This window comes from Entelurus aequoreus, linkage group LG16 (assembly GCF_033978785.1).
Source record: "Entelurus aequoreus isolate RoL-2023_Sb linkage group LG16, RoL_Eaeq_v1.1, whole genome shotgun sequence".
Taxonomy (NCBI): domain Eukaryota; kingdom Metazoa; phylum Chordata; class Actinopteri; order Syngnathiformes; family Syngnathidae; genus Entelurus; species Entelurus aequoreus.
This window is the reverse complement of record NC_084746.1, coordinates 47,251,881-47,269,457: the sequence shown is the minus strand read 5'-3', so window position 1 is coordinate 47,269,457 and position 17,577 is coordinate 47,251,881. Positions and strand designations below refer to the sequence as shown.

At 41.5% G+C, this 17,577-nt stretch overlaps 1 protein-coding gene across 1 annotated transcript; it reads right to left on the bottom strand.

The window, feature by feature from the left end:
* Positions 1-289: 289 nt before the first annotated feature.
* Positions 290-14,782, bottom strand: LOC133631109 (kelch-like protein 10). The gene is made up of 5 exons (XM_062023157.1): positions 14,613-14,782; positions 14,025-14,508; positions 3,947-4,558; positions 786-935; positions 290-704 (listed from the first exon to the last, which is right to left on the bottom strand). Exons 1-5 carry the CDS (start codon positions 14,756-14,758, stop codon positions 330-332), a joined length of 1,767 nt encoding a protein of 588 aa, XP_061879141.1. The 5' UTR covers positions 14,759-14,782; the 3' UTR covers positions 290-329.
* Between the last annotated feature and the right edge of the window lie 2,795 nt (positions 14,783-17,577).

The window sequence follows — 17,577 nt, the reverse complement described above, 5'->3', positions numbered from 1 at the left end:
AAAAACAAGTTCATTTCCCCTTTTAAGAGTAGTATATTTTTATATACAGTAAAAACAAGTGTGGCCTTTTGTCATTTGAGCGACATAGTGTTAGTATCCATCGTGAATTCCTTCTCATTCGAGTCTCTTTCAAAGACAAATGGTTCCATTTCAACACCAATAACCTTCACTATAGAGAACCGGTCTTACTTTATGCATGCACTGTTTTGAAGAAACAAGCGTGATTACAAATAATTACCTTTTTATTTTTCTGTCTTCATTTCTTTTTCTTCTTACTGAGTTGAGGTGTTAGTCCGTTTTCTTCCACCGAAGTAGGCGGGAGCAAGGCATTAGTCCAGGCTCAAGAACTCGTCCTCCATTTCCAGCGTAACTTCTTCCAAGTGGAGCAAAGGTAGGTGGCTGCGCAGCGTCACGTAATGTGCTATGTTGGGTAGTCCTGACATCACACAGCAGCTCAAAGCACCGCGAGAGATCCCCATGTCACAGGCTGGAAACCACATACCGACTGTAGCGTCGAAGTACTCCACAAGTTTGGTTGCAGAGACGCCGGTGTAACCCCCGGCAACGAAGACGCGATCCTCGACAATTTCAATACCAAAGTTGCTTCTGGGGCATTGCATAGAAGGCAAAACAATCCACGCGTCCGTCTGTGGATTGTAGGCCTCAGCGCTGCACAGATGTACGTCGCCATCGAAGCCTCCAACCTTCATTAGAAAAGCAGAATTTGTCACCAAAAAAACCAGCGTTGGTAAAAATCTATAATCCGATGTAAGCAATGCACTTACTGCATAAATGCGGTTGGCGTGAGCAATGACTCCAACGCCACTGCGGCAGCTGTTCATGGGAACAATCATAGTCCACTCATTGGTCTCAGGGCTGTAATACTCTGCGGTTCGTAAGGGCTCGTTTCCATTAAATCCACCACAAACGTAAACCTGGAACCAAAAGAAGTCGTTGTTTCATGATTAAACAAGTTGTATTGTTTTGACAAGGACATACTTCCATGCAGGGCCGGCCCGTGGCATAAACACTCTGCAGTTGTTTAGGGCCCCAACCACTAGAGGCCACGTTATTATTGCCTGGACATTTGTACAAATTTAGAAGATGTTTTTATTTAATTTAAATCTATGTTTCAAAATATGGCACCGTAAAATTTAATATCAGTTCAATAGTAATGTTTGAATCAAATTAGGAACGTGTAACATGACCTACACCTCCTTGCACAAATGCAAAATGGTTCCGTCCTCTTGGTAGCGGCAAACCCAGCATGAAATACTTCACTGTTCACTCAACACAGACGTCATAAGTTCATCAGAGCTCACATTCAGGCATGTACACACAGCGCCAACATTTGGTAACCAGGACGAGGTGATAAAAGGTAAAAATATAATAAATCTATTTGTGGAAGCGTCTGAAAGTTACGTTTAAGTTTCATTTTTGCATCTCATAGCACATAACTGTGGTGCGTTCAAGGAACGTTAATCAAAGATCAAAACGGAGACATCACTGGTTAATAAAGATGCAGGGGGGCTTAATTCCCACTATATATACTAATAATTATTTTGATTATAATAATGATGTATTATAATTATCATTATCCACTAATCATTATCCTACATGTACTGGCTAATCTCTCCCTTGCACTATGAAGTTAAAGGAAAACTTGACATACTTTATAATCGTATTTAATTTAATAATGATGTATTATTATTGAAACTCACGTTCTGGCTAATTTTATATTAAATTTGTTGGCACTATTTTGTAAGAAATAAACACAGAGAAAATGAAATAAAAATAGTATAATAAATGTATATTAAATAAAACCACACTATTTAATAGGGGGTGGGTGGGTAATAGGATATTTTAGGGGAAAAGAGACCTCATGATGCCTAGTTCAAATTCTTGATGAAAACATTATTGATAAACAAAGATGTTTATTGTGGGTTTACTGATCATGGAGTGCACCACCTACTGTGCTTCTAGGTTATCACTTTGGGATGACTGGCAGGTATGTAGAACCAAGATAGAATGATGGATGGGTGGATGGCAGTGTATACATGCAAGGATAACTGGTTTACAATCAATCGAAATATATTATTTCCATTTTTATAAGGCTAAAACCTTATTGTTTTTTTTCCATACAAAATCTTGGAGACATAAACTGCATGCAACAACCTTAATGCGGTTTTTACATGTGTTTTTAAAAAGCTAGTTTCAACCAAATTAAGTCAACATACTGGGGGTGTGGGAAAATGCTGGGTTTCGTGTGGTGTGGGGGGTCTTTAGGAGTCTAATAAAATAATAAATAAATAATATCAAGATGGGTCCACAAAACAAGGTCTTGTTCAGGCCACACAACGCCTAGGGTCAGCCCTGTTCCCATGTGTGCCATGGAAGTCATGGTCTTCTGGAAAGATGCGGATGTTTTCCTATAATACTGTTTGAAGAAAGTGAGGTTTGAGTCCATCTTCAAGCCGAAAACGTCCAATAAAAGCAGTCCGTTCGTCATCCACCCCCACCTTGGTGAACTGGGAGCTCTGTGGATGTTACTGGTCTAGGCAGGCGGCTGATTTATCCGCACCATCACAAGTCAATTATCTCATCATTCCATAAAAGCTTTGAAGGGTCTGTATTTTAATATTTCTTGGTCCAGTCTTGAGGTTTCAATTCTGTTTTGAGTGTTGGATCCTTACCTTGGTCATGACTCTTGACTATTTTCAAGAAAAGGCTGTGTGATGATTTGCCAATCTCTTCTCAATTTGAAGTGAATTATATTCATATAGCGCTTTTCTCTAGTGACTCAAAGCAGTTTACATAGTGAAACCCATTATCTTAGTTACATTTAAACCAGTGTGGGTGGCATGGGAGCCCAAGAACACAACGTCAGTGACTGGGATGGTGGCGACGGAGATCGAACCTGGAACCCTCAAGTTGCTAGCACGGCCGCTATACCAACCGAGCTATGCCAGCCCCATTTCATTTGCTGCTGTATCCCTCTGAAATACTTTTTTGTGAAACTTCTCAGGCCACACCTTCCCTTGTGACACAAATGTGCTTATAGCCAATAGGAATTCAACTTCATACCTGTTGAAGATCACAGTGCAGAAAAATGCAACTACCTTAGCTCCACCACCGAGGTAAACCTAGTTTCAAGTTGGATTTTCAACGGACATTTCAAAATCCATTCAAGCCGACTGTTTGTCCCCAACATTGGAAGCTCATGCCACGGATGTCAGCCCGTGCTGATTCGTGTGATTAAAGGACAATCAATGAATTACTTGTCAATGGCTCATAGAGGACATTTCAATCGTCAATAGATTTTAAGTCAGGTGACCTGGAAACCCAAAACAACTTTCATAATGTTGTTGACCATTACTGTACTTGGCTCACATAATGGTTTCTCCAGATTATCGTTTGTTGGTTTTTTAACAAGTTTCCAAATTTCAATCGCCAATAGGTTCTAGAAACACAAAACCACTTTTATAATGTTTATTCATCTTTACTATACTTGTGGCTTTTTTAACACTCTTGCAAATTTAAATTGCCAATAGTCAAAAACAAAAATCTGGAAAAACCACTGCAAGAGCCAAATTTAGTAATGATGAACAAACATTATGAAAGTGGTTTGGGGTTTCTTAGTCATATGACTAAAAAGATATTGACGATTGAAAATGTTCTCTATATGCCATTGAACACAGAATTTTGGGGCTGCCCCTAAACAGGATGCACTCAGTCAGAATGGGAGTCAGTGATGGTGCTTCAGACAGTCAGCGATGAATTAATTACGTCTGACTTTCTCTGGAAATCGAGGAGTTGAATGTCCATCTGTGTGTAGCTGATTTTGAGCTTTCTGGGGATGGTTCGCCAAACAGTCGGTGTGATTGGGAGCCGAATGTCTGTATAATGTCCAACCTGAAACTAACTTCACCAAGGTAGCTCCACCTACCTTGTCATTGAGGGCTGTGCAGCTGGCGTCACTTCTCTGCTCGTGCATGCTGGCAATCAGAGTCCACTGGTTTGTTTCAGGTGTGTAGTACTCTGCAGTCTTTAGCCTCACACGTCCATCAACACCCCCTATTGCATAGATGCATCCGTCTAGCACGGTTACGCTAACAGAGCAGCGGCGATAGTGCATGGGCGCCACTTCATGCCAGGTGTGCGACCTGATGTCAAAGCGGCTGACGGTGTTGTAATGCTTCCTGCCATCAAAGCCACCAACGGAGTAGATGCAGTTGTTGAGATAGGCGGTACCAAAGTAAGCATGCGGCTCTTCCATAATGTCTACAAGGTAGTCCCAACAGTTGGCGTGCACGTCGTAGGCTTCGATGCGGTGTGTTGGATTGGGTCCACTGAAGCCACCGATCGCCAGCAGGATGGCTGAAGGTAGGCGAGGACGGGCGACGAGGTTGCGGTATCCACACACAGAATTTGTTGCCATGTGACACATCACTCGGGTGGCAAAAGCAACCATGTCCAGGCATTTGCTGCTGTTCTGCACCAGCTGATTGGTCAACACTTTGATGGCGATGAACTCCACACTTGTCAGCGCTAAACGCACCTACAGAGAGGCAAGAAAAGATGTTTTGTCAAGGTTGTCAGCGATCTAGTTACCCTTGGTCAGCCTTAAGTTTGTCGTCTTATTAGAATCTGCGTTGTCCCTTTTTTAAAAGGAAAACTGCACCTTTTTGTGGCCCCTTCGAACACAATCCTAATGTGAGAAAAGAACACACATATTTATTTGTTCTGTGTGTTCTCAATAGTGAAAAACTGCTAAAAGAGGCAGCGAACAATGCAGGTAATGGGAGTTATCTATTTTGCCTATACAAAGCCCTCTAAAAACTGCCATCAACATTTCATTTACATGCAGTGCCCTGCTTATTAACCAAACTACAGCGGTTATTGTAGGAGCTAACGCAGAGGAACTACACGACGCTTTGCTCACAGAGACACTCTCAATGCTACTCTGACCTCTAGCGAGAGGTAAACTGGCTACTGAGCTGCTGCTGGGTCACCACTAAATTTGGAAATGTTAATGCTAGATTATAAATCATTTTTTTCACCTGTAAAAGCCAAGAGGTTGGTCAACCTCGAAATTCAACTTGTACCCGAAGACATTGTTAAAAAGACGCAGCAAGATGCTTGTTTTTGTTGTTGTTGTTGGTTTACGTAAGGCATGAGGGTAATTATGACTAAACTGGGAGCACAAGTCTCGTGCTAAAAGACACAACCATCCCATTTGTCTGCATTCCAGTGAGAGTGGAAATTGTTCATTTTTTGTTATGTTTCTATTTGGTTTAACACTATTGCTACATGATGGCTTTGTGTTTCACGACAGCTGGATCTGCTAGGCACCCAGCTTATAAAACTTGTAACTCATTCTTTGTATATTCAGGCTCAATAATATGAAGTTCTGGATCAATATTTGTCCCAAAGCAGTCGCCGTTGGCTCTCACGAAGTCTGCCATACTTAATGGTAGTGGTTGCTGTTGAATTTATGTTCATTGCTAAACAATCTGTGAACTCAAATGTATCCAAAAAATATGTTCCGGTGTAAATAACAATAGAATAGAACGCTGCACATTGTCATACATTCAATATAAGCAATAAATAACATGTTAAAAATAAATACATAAATAATTGTACAAACAGCAGTGCAACTGTGTGTGTGTGTGTGTATGTATGTATGTATGTATGTATATATATATATGTATGTATATATATATATATATATATATATATATATATATATATATATATATATATATATATATATATATATATATATATATATATATATATATATATATATATATATGCGCACACACACACACAGAGAGAGAGGTTTTTAGTAAAATGCGTGTTTTAAAATTCAGTGTATAAAAATTCTGTGTAAAAAAACACTGGACTCTCTTCCACTGTGGCATTGCGAATAGTGAGAGGTGACAGGCGGGGGTGGCAATACCCGCAGTTCAGAGCCTGTATGTTGGAGTTTAACTCAGTAGACGAGAGGCTAGCTTCCTTTCACCTCTGGGTGAGGGGATGGGTTTAGACTGTTGTTTGTGTCTACGCCCCAAACAGCAGCTAGAGCAGTCTCCAGTACTTACTAGAGGGAGTACTGTAGAGTGCTCCGCCGGGTGATCCTCGATGGAGCATTTGCCCAATTAGTCTACATGTGTTTTGTGGACTTGGAGAAGACATTCGACCGTGTCCCTTGGGAGGTCCTGTGGGCAGTACTCCAAGAGTATGGGGTATCTGACTGCCTTATTGTGGAGGTCCGTTCCCTGTATGATCGGTGTCAGAGCTTGGTCCACATTGACGGCAGTAAGTCAGACCCGTTTCCAGTAAGGGTTGGACTCTGCCAGGGCTGCCCTTTGTCACCGGTTCTGTTCATAACTTAAAGGCGCAGTCAGGTTGTTGAGAGGATCCGGTTTGGTGGCTGCGGGGTGAGGTCTCTGCTTTTTGCAGATGATGTGGTCCTGCTGGCTTCATCTGACCAGGATCTTCAGCTCTCACTGGATCGGTTTCCAGCCGAGTGTGAAGCGACTGGGGTGAGAATCTGCACCTGCAAGTTCTTGCCTGGAAAAGGGTGGAGTGCCATCTTCGGGTTGGGGAAGAGATCTTGCCCCAAGTAGAAGAATTCAAGTACCTCGGAGTCTTGTTCACGAATGAGGGAAGAGTGGATCGTGAGATCGACAGGTGGATCGGTCCGGCAACTGCAGTGATGTTCCTGTATCGGTCCGTCGTGGTGAGAATAGAGCTGAGCTGGAAGGCAAAGCTTTCGATTTACCGGCTGATCTACGTTCCTACCCTCACCTATGGTCATGAGCTTTGGGTTATGACCGAAAGGACAAGATCACCCAATAGAATGGCTTGTTTTTCAATTTCCTATTTTTGTTTAAGTAACTAATTTTTATTAAGGAAACAATCACTCAATGCAATAATAAGATAAGTTGCGGATCAGAACGTTTAAAATTAGATTAAAACTATGTAGGCTAAAGGTAACTTCCATGTAAAACCACGTTTTTCCAAATTTTCCAGACAAGAACCTTTTAAAAATACAGAACAAATATACAAATAGTAGTATGGTGTCAGGAGTTGCAGAATCAGTGGAAGGACTGACAAAGAAGTCACTCTCGTTAATGCCGTAGTCGGTCAGTTCATTTCTTAAATCAAACAATTTGCCTGTTGAGAGTTTTCATATGGCAGTCAAAGTAGTTTACTTACACTTGAAAGATAGATGTTTATTTTTACAAATGTACCCTCCAGGAAATACTGCCATTGACCTTAGTTCATTTTGTTTTCCTATTTCAGTTGCAAAAACACTTTCTCCCAAAGACAAAAACATTCCCAGTCAATCAGACACTACTTCCAAATACAGTAGCAAAAATCTTCAGTATAGTCAGGTGCATCTTCATGTTCTTCCCTAAATTAATGTGCACATACGAAGCTTTGTTCACGTTAATGGAGCGTTTTCTTTTGATCACTCAAACTCAGTGATGTGATTATTCATTTACAATTGGGAAGCGTAGGCAGTTTGCATATATAAACGGCTCTCAAACGAACTGTGAATTGGTTCTCATGGTTCATGCAAAAGAGCTGTTCAAAAAGACTTGAATCGTTTGCGACCGTCACATCCTTACTTTCTTAATTCAACTCCGATCAAAATTCGAACTCGGTACTACTGCCTTTCAAGAAGCACTAACACAATGCACCACGGGAGCCAGTGTGACTATGTAGGGAAATTTGCCATTAAATTGTAATCAGGGACGAAGCAGTAAGGAATAGGTTTCATATGAATCGTTTTCATCTGAAATAAATTTTTTGTCTAAAACGTCTATTTAGGATTTCGATTTGTTTGGTAAAAAAACACAAAAGACAACACAGAGGTCGGGGTTACTAACGTCATGTTATTTGTAATGAAATAGGCCATTGATGTTCAAACTGTGGGACGCCTACCAGCTCCATTTACGGGTATGCCAACGAGTCACTTGATTGTTTTTCTATATTCAAACACAGTGTTTGTGTTCAGACTGGGTGTAATGTTACGGTGGCCAAAAATAATAAATATACTTGATAAATAAAACCTCTGCCTTGTTTTTGATGAATACTTGGGCCTCTTACATTACTGTATTTTAATGTTGGTCATTCTGGTGGTACTAGGAGAGACATGTTTTTTTCTGAGGTGGTACTTGGTGAAAAGTTTGAGAACCACAGAAATAGGCTAATAAAAGGCTAAATAAACATTATACCTATATTTAAATACAAATAGTGTGTCTTTATTATTTGCATCAACATTTCAGCTATTTTGCTCTATTTTTAATTTTTTTTATGGTTTTCTTGATTATTTTATTTTACGGGTTCATAACAGCTGTGTTCCACAAATAGCCCCCAGGCCACACTTTGAACACCAATGGTTTACATATTTCACCAGGACGGAAGTGTTTTCCTAAATGATGAAAGTGTCTCTAAGCTCTCTTATTATGATTTGATTATGTATGTGATTTATTTGTTTTAAGGACATTAAACAACAATTTACAAGTTAAAGTTGAAGTACCACTGAAAGTAACACACACACTAGGTGTGGTGAAATTACCCTCTGCATTTGACCCATCCCCTTGTTCCAACCCCTGGGAGGTGAGGGGAGCAGTGAGCAGCAGCGGTGGCCGCTTTCGGGAATAATTTTGGGTGATTTAACCCCCAATTCCAACCATTGATGCTGAGTGCCAAGCAGGGAGGTATCGGGTCCCATTTTTATAGTCTTTTGGTATGACTCGACAGGGGTTTGAACTCACGACCTATGTTCAACAAGTTATATTAAAGGCCTACTGAAATGATTTTTATTTATTTAAACGGGAATAGCAAATCCATTCTATGTGTCATACTTGATCATTTTGCGATATTGCCATATTTTTGCTGAAACGATTTAATAGAGAAAATCGACGATAAAGTTCACAACTTTTGCTCGCTGATTAAAAAAAGCCTTGCCTGTAGCGGAAGTAGCGTGACGTCACAGGAGCTAGTATTCCTCACAATTCCCCATTGTTTACAATGGAGCGAGAGAGATTCGGACCGAGAAAGTGATGATTACCCCATTAATTTGAGCGAGGATGAAAGATTCGTAGATGAGGAACGTTACAGTGAAGGACTTGAGAGACAGTGATAGACGTATCTTTTTTCGCTCTGACCGTAACTTAGGTACAAGCTGGCTCATTGGATTCCACACTCTCCTTTTTCTATTGTAGATCACAGATTTGTATTGTAAACCACCTCGGATACTATATCCTCTTGAAAATGAGAGTCGAGAACGCGAAATGGACGTTCAGTGCCTTTTATCTCCACGACAATACATCGGCGAAATGCTTTAGCTACGAGCTAACGTGATAGCATCGTGCTTTAACTGCATATAGAAACAAAAAAATAAACCTCTGACTGGAAGGATAGATAGAAAATCAACAATACTATTAAACCGTGGACATGTAAATACACGGTTAATGCTTTCCAGGCTGGCGAAGGTTAACAATGCTGTGCTAACGACGCCATTGAAGCTAACTTAGCAACGGGACCTCACAGAGCTATGCTAAAAACATTAGCTCTCCACCTACGCCAGCCAGCCCTCATCTACTCAACACCCGTGCTCACCTGCGTTCCAGCGATCGGCAGAAGGACGAAGGACTTCACCCGATGCGTTTGGCGGCCCGGAGACGTAGGAAGTCGAGGTGAGGTCGGCGGCTAGCGCGGCTAGCGCTCCAACAAAGTCCTCCTGGTTGTGTTGCTGTAGTCCGCTGCTAATACACCGATCCCACCTACAACTGTCTTCTTTGCAGCCTTCATTGTTCATTAAACAAATTGCAAAAGATGTCCAAAATACTGTGGAATTATGAAATGAAAACAGAGCTTTTTGTATAGGATTCTACGGGTACCATAACTTCCGTTACTCTGACTTCGTCACGCGCATACGTCATCATACCGAAACGTTTCAGCCGGATATTTCCCGGGAAGTTTTAAAAGTCACTTTATAAGTTAACCCGGCCGTATTGGCATGTGTTGCAATGTTAAGATTTCATCATTGATATATAAACTATCAGACTGCGTGGTCGGTAGTAGTAGGTTTCAGTAGGCCTTTAAGGAACGTCATGTGGGTCATATTTGCACATTTTAACTTATCTGGAAAGGAATTGGAAGAAGCAATGTCGTAAAATTGTTCACAGAACGTTTCTGCTGCATCTTCTCTTGCAAAGCAGGTGTGTTGTGAAACGGACGATACACTTCGCAACACTTCCATGATAATAATAATAATAAATTGCAATTAGTATAGCGCTTTTCAGAGCACTCAAAGATGCTTTACAGGATAAAAAATTAAAATATAAGACAATGATAATTTGTTTATGAACAAGGGCGAACCTGGAAGCGCCGAATCTGCATTTTTGACTTGAATTGTGGCCACAAATAAATGAATGGTGAACACGAACGTGGCAGGAAGGAGGAGCCTAGTTTGGAAGTGCAAGACACGATAGAGAGAAACATCAATTTAATGAAGTCATAATTGAACATTGATTAATCGTGCAGTCGTAGAAGCGCCCGGTCATACAATAATTGACATTCCACATGTGCTTCTTCACTTGATCTGTGTACTGTATAGGGCACGAATGGGCATGTGATATGGCAATGCATTGTGTGGTCGCGGGAGCAATTTTTTTTGGCCAGCGCTTTTGTCTACATGTCTGTACTGTACCCGCGTTAATGTGAAAGAGGGCAATGAACGAGATTAAAATGGATGGTATAAAAATCAAAGGACTGTGCCGTGACTAACTGCACCCTGTTCCAAAGGCTGGTTATCTCGTAAAGAATAAGTAGAATTGGTGGACGTGCGCTAATGGAATTGATCCACCTTACTCAAATCTCTTGTCCATTGGACATGCGCTTATGGATCAAATCCCTAAGCGCATGTCCAATGGACAAGAGATTTGAATAAGGTGCCGCCATTGTCAAAGTAGTCCATATTTCGTCAACGCAGTCAATTTTTATACCGAAGCATTTCAGAATGCAAAGTCTGTTAAGGCTTATTGTCCATCCATCCATCCATTTTCTACCGATTGTCCCTTCCGGGGTCGCGCTGGGTGCTGGAGCCTAGCTCAGCTGCATTCGGGCGGAAGGTTGGGTACACCCTGAACAAGTCGCCACCTCATCGCAGGGCCAACACAGATAGACAGACAACATTCACACTCACATTCACACACTAAGGCCAATTTTTAGTGTTGCCAATCAACCTATCCCCAGGTGCATGTCTTTGGAGGTGGGAGGAAGCCAGAGTTCCCGGAGGGAACCCACGCAGTCACGGGGAGAACATGCAAACAGAAAGACCCCGAGCCCAGGGATCGAACCCAGGACCTTCGTCTTGTGAGGCACATGCACCAACCCCTGTCCACCGTGCTGCCTAGGCTTATTGTCCTCCATTCACATTGCGCATAATCTGCAATCTCTTATGTGTCTGAGCAGGAGTGAGGGAGCCCAGCCTCAAGTCATAAGCAGGTTTCCATAAAAAAAACAAAAACAAGACCATTATTGTTTAAATACTTTGATTACTGCGCTACAACTCCGAAAGTTATACTCATTAATTTTTTGTGCTTACACAAGACTAAAAGTGAACAGGCAACATACTTTTTTGTATGCTGCTGGTAGCCCGCAGCTAGCTTGGCTAATGCTAACAGCCCACTAAAATGCTTTAATTGAAACTTACCAGTCTGAAAATGCTGTGAACACACCAACATGTACCAGGCGGTGGCGTTAAAAGTGATGTTTGATCATGTCACGGATGCTATCCATTAGCTCATGAAGGATTTTACTCTTTTTTTTTAATGCTAACTACACGTATTGCACACATTCACTTAATAAAATGAGTATATTGATCTTACCATCAAATTTCTGCATGCTAACTACCATAGTTTTTATAGTAATAAATTATTAGATATTACTGCAAATGGTTAGTTTTAAAGTAACACATATAAAGGGACCATGAATTGATTAACGTGGACCCCGACTTAAACAAGTTGAAAAACTTATTCGGGTGTTACCATTTAGTGGTCATCCATCCATTTTCTACCGCTTGTCCATTTTGGGGTCGCGGGCGGTGCTGGAGCCTATATCAGCTGCATTCGAGCGGAAGGCGAGGTACACCCTGGACAAGTCGCCAGCTCATCACAGGGCCAACACAGATAGACAGACAACATTCACACTCACATTCACACACTAGGGCCAATTTAGTGTTGCCAATCAACCTATCCCCAGGTGCATGTCTTTGGAGGTGGGAGGAAGCCGGAGTACCCGGAGAGAACCCACGCAGTCACGGGGAGAACATGCAAACTCCACACAGAAAGATCCCAAGCCCGGGATTGAACTCAGGACCTTCGCGCTGCCCTCATTTAGTGGTCAATATTACGGAATATGTACTGTACTGTGCAATCTACTAATAAAAGTTTCAATCAAAACACACACTAGAGCCCTGACATGAGGGTGCGAGGTCTTTGCGTGCGGCAATAATCATCAAGATAAGCCAGCGGAAGGAGATGTTACCATGGAAACTGGAGTCAGATGGGACAAAGACAACCCAACCCCCCTTTGGAACAGTTTATCAGTCCTTAGGAATAAGGAGAAGACAGACATTTTGCGAGGGGCCTACTCGTGGTCATGAGGGAATTGTTTTTCTTTGCTTCAAATAATCACACTGTGAAATAAATCCAAGATGGTGAATCTGAAAACTGACGACGACTTGGTGAGCTTTATTAGAGATTAAACGAACACGCATAGGAGAAAAAGTTATCCTCCCTTCACTCACTAACCCGAGATCCTTGACTATGCTTTCACGCTGGCGGCAGTCAATGATGCCGCACGTTAGCGTCATGTTCAGAACTTGTTAAAAAAAGAACAAAACTTTAGAACAGAGTCCTGTATTCAGCCGTAAAAAAGATATTCCGAGGCTCGCAAGACCCACAATGCATTGCGTTTTCTCCGTCACACTTTCAATCGTTATAGGAAGGGTCGGCCCTGAACTCGCGCAATTCATAAAGATGTTTAATCAGTCTGTTCCCTATTTCTTCTCGTCGTAAATCAATCCATCCATCCGTTTTCTACCGCTTGTCCCTTTCGGGGTCGCGGGGGTGCTGGAGTGAAGTGAATTATATTTATATAGCGCTTTTCTCTAGTGACTCAAAGCGCTTTTACATAGTGAACCCCAATATCTAAGTTACATTTAAACCAGTGTGGGTGGCACTGGGAGCAGGTGGGTAAAGTGTCTTGCGCAAGGACACAACGGCAGTGACTAGGATGGCGGAAGCCTAAACATGATTATGTTTTTATATGTTTATGTTTGTATATGTTTTATCTAGTATTCAATCCTTTTCCACTCCACGTAAGTATTGCCATGTTTTGAATGTTGTTTTTATTTTTAAATTCGCCCGTGATACGAGCTAGCTGTAGGTGGCTGTAGGTAGTGAATTGATTAACGTGGACCCCGACTTAAACAAGTTGAAAGACGTATTCGGGTGTTACCATTTAGTGGTCAATTGTACGGAATATGTACTGTACTGTGCAATCTACTACTAAAAGTTTCAATCAAGTAAATTACGGTGTCAGACTAGCAGCAAACGGCTTCGCTACCATGACTGAAATCAATTCATGTACTTTAATAATTTACATTAGCCATGTTTAGAATGTTGTTGTTCTTTACTTTTAAAACTGCTCTTCATGATGTCCATTTAACGCTAATTTACATATTGTAGCTTCTTATTCCTGAGGCGGTGGCTTTTTATAACTTATATGTCTAATAACTGTCGTAGTGTAGTATGTTTACTGTCTAAGTCACAGCCACTAAACAGCTTGCGGTGATGACATAGCAGGAAACAAGTGGCGTCTCATTTCTTAGGGCGTGTTTTCCACCATTACGTCTTGGCCCTCTGTTTGAAGGGGTGAGGGCGAGGGTTTAGACAAAGACGGAATGGTTAAGGGGGAGAATTGGGGTTTTTCCTTACTTTCTCAAGGAGCACTGCAATGTTTTCACTACGCTCTCCTGGAGCGTGTGCAATCCAGTAGAGGATGGCTTCAAAAACGGTGTTTTCCTTTTTCACGATCAGGTCATCTCTATCAAGGATGTCACGGAAGTCCCGAATAGAGAGTTGCCGCAGCTCATCGGAGGTTGCAACTTCCTCAAAGTGGAAAAGGATGTATTGGTAGGCCTTGAGCTCCAGCTCTGGGGTGTAACAGTTCTTTGTGAACTGCCAGATGCCGATGCAGTTCTCTGGGCAGAGCTGCTCTGTTAGAAAAGTGCAGCAGGTTTCGACAATGCCCGTCACATTGAACCTGTCGGCTGCCAACAACAATTCCTTCACGTTGTCCTCTGTCACTGACACAGAGCCCTCATACGCAAACTCCACAATGAGCTGCATTAAGTACGGGGTAAGACCTTGTATGACGTAGACCATCTGGTGCGGAGTTGACCAGCGCAGAAAGAGTGCTCTGAACATCGAGAACACAGAGATAGGAGATGATCAACATTCTATCCGGCAAACACATTTTCAAAAACGATTAAGAAATCCCTTATAATACAGATTTTAACTGACCTGAAGTACTGGCTGCACTTGCAAAGGATGATCTTATGGATATAAAATTCCACATTGTCAACCGTGATGACTGCATCGCTAAGTTTTCTAGTTAGACGAAGTTCATCGTAGACAGACGTGTATGAAGATTTGCCATTGTAACTCATCTTGATTTTTGGGCCATCTCGTACTACTTTTGTTTTCTGATGTTTTCTCAGCAGAAGGAACATTGAGCAGGAGTGTACAATTACATCATTGTAGCATTCTATGTCAAAAGCCACCTTCGTCATCAGCAGTTACATCATTGGCATCATCAAAGCAAGGGTACTTTAAATTTAAACAGATCATCACTTTGTTCACTTTTTCCATTCCAACACCAAAATGAATAATGCACATTTCAGCAGGATGTGCACATTCTAGTGTATACCCCTCTGCTTTTCCTAATCCTCACTCTCAAACCAAAAACTTTAACCCTGATCCTAAAGCCTTAATCCTAAACCTTAACCCTGATCCTAAACAAACAGCTTAATCTAATGCACCCAGCGCTAGCAGGTATGTCAAGGCGAAGAGCTACACAGGATGGAATCCACATTATTCCTCCAGAACAATCTTCATTAATCAAAAGGAAGTCTGAGCAGTGTGACACCCTTTTCATCAGAACACACCTTTCAGTCTGCCAAAACAGAGGACTTCAACTAGGGAGTTCTTTACAATGTCAGAGACGTCCTTCATCCATCTAAGTCTGCATACTCGACATAGGAGCGTGTTTGTAGATAGCAGTGACTAGTCTAAAACTGTTTTCTTCGTTGCCCAACTTTTGGCTTCAGCAACTAATGAGACACTGTTGATATATATATTTGTTTCCTTTAATAAAAGCCTTGATTCTAATGTTAAAGTAACTGAGAAATATTTTGTAGTCTTCTTGTGATGTCTGTCCTCACCTCAATTAACCAAATTAGAACTGCAAAAAAAAATGGTCTTGACTCAAGGCTATTTTAGCATAGTTTCTCATTATTGTATTCAAATTAAACATTTGATGTCTCAAGTTTGTCCAATTGACTTTAAGCACTGATAACCCTTAAAGGGAAACTTTTTGGGGGAATTTTGCCTATCCTTATGTGAGACAAGAACACATGTTTTTCTCTGTTATGCATTCTAGTTTGTAATACATGGCTCGTAGTCGACGGCAGACAATGCGGATTCTATATCTTCCACCTAGTACAGGGGTCGGCAACCCGCGGCTCCGGAGCCGCATGCGGCTCCTTGACCACTCTGATGCGGCTCAGCTACATACATGCCGACCCCCTCGATTTTCCCAGGAGATTTATGGATATCAGTGTCTCTCATAGATTACTCCCAGGGAAAAAATAATCCTATTTACACTCTAATTACTAAATAAAGGGCGTGCCCTAATTGCACTGCAGTAATTGTCCTCTATACCATTTACATACAGCGTGCCAGTCCAGCCACATGTTGCATGTTGTTATTACTTGCACACACAGGAGACAGCAAAGCATACTTAGTCATCAGCCACACAGCTTACACTGACGGTAGCCGTATCAAACAACTTTAACATTGTTACGTTACAAATATGCGCCACACTGTGAACCCACACCAAAAAAGAATGAAAAACACATTTCTGGAGAACATCCCACCGTAACACAACATAAACACAACACAACCATTACCCAGAATCCCATGCAGCCCTAACTCTTCCGGTCTACATTATACACCCCCGCTACCACCAAATCCCCCCCCCCCCCCCCCCCCCTCTCCGTGCGTTGGTTGAGCGGAAGAGTTAGGGCTGCATGGGATTCTGGGTATTGGTACCGTCAGTGTAAGATGTGTGGCTGCTGAGTTAGTACGCCTTGCTGTCACTTACGTGAGCAAGCTTTAATTGCATTCTACGTGTGGTCGAGCAGGTACACTGTTAGGGCAGACTGTAGAGGGCGCCAAATGCAGTGTCATCACGCTCTGATATTCGGGAGTCTCCCGGGAAAAATAAGAGGGTTGGCAAGCATGACGCTATCAAGCGCCATTCATTCAAAACTCGCGGGCTGCACTAACATCAAATTTCCACATTAAAGTGCGTGTGTCGGAGACCCCTGGTTAACATAGCACAAAGCATTTAAGCTTTGTATGCAGTGTATTTCATTTTAAAAAAAATTGTGGCTCCCATTACTTTCTTTAATTTGTGAAACTTGCCAAAATGGCTCTTTGAGTGGTAAAGGTTGCCGACCCCTGACCTAGTAAGATCTCTAAATAACATCCAAAAACCTCCAACAACATTTTATATACACACTGTAAGTATATATGTAATGTAGTAACAGGCACATTAATACCATGTCATATTTACTCGTTTTAAGAATTACAGCAGTGCATTGATTTCACATTGCATCACAATGTTTACTATTTCCTTCAACAAAATACAACTGTTACTAATCATGGCAGATTTTATGAGAGACAACGACTACTTTAATGATTATATAAGCATTATGTAGCAGTATTGCTGAGTGTATTGTTGGTTGTGTCATTCTAATAGGGTATGATAACTGTAACTATATACTTTGGAAGGAATAAAGGAAACATCAGCCATCGGTTGCTTAACTGGAACTCGACCTTTTTAGTTTTTTAATTTCCGCACACGAACATGCACAAAGCACCCTCCTTTTTAGTGTAAGAGCATATAGATTCCAACATCCCAGCTTGTTCTTACTCTGTACAATCTGTTGGGCATAACACCAAACATTGTTAGCAAAACTTTCACATTTTACATACATCACACACAAGTTTACATTCCAAGTAAAAACTTTGCAAACAAAGCTATTTTTGTCACAGGCTTTGTAAGAACATCTGCAATCATCTCTTCTGTTGGACAATATTCAATGTTAACCTTATTTTCACTGAGTGCAAACCTAACAAAGTGATACTTAAAATCAATAGGTTTGCCTTTCTGACAACAAACTGTGTTCTTTGACAAGGATAT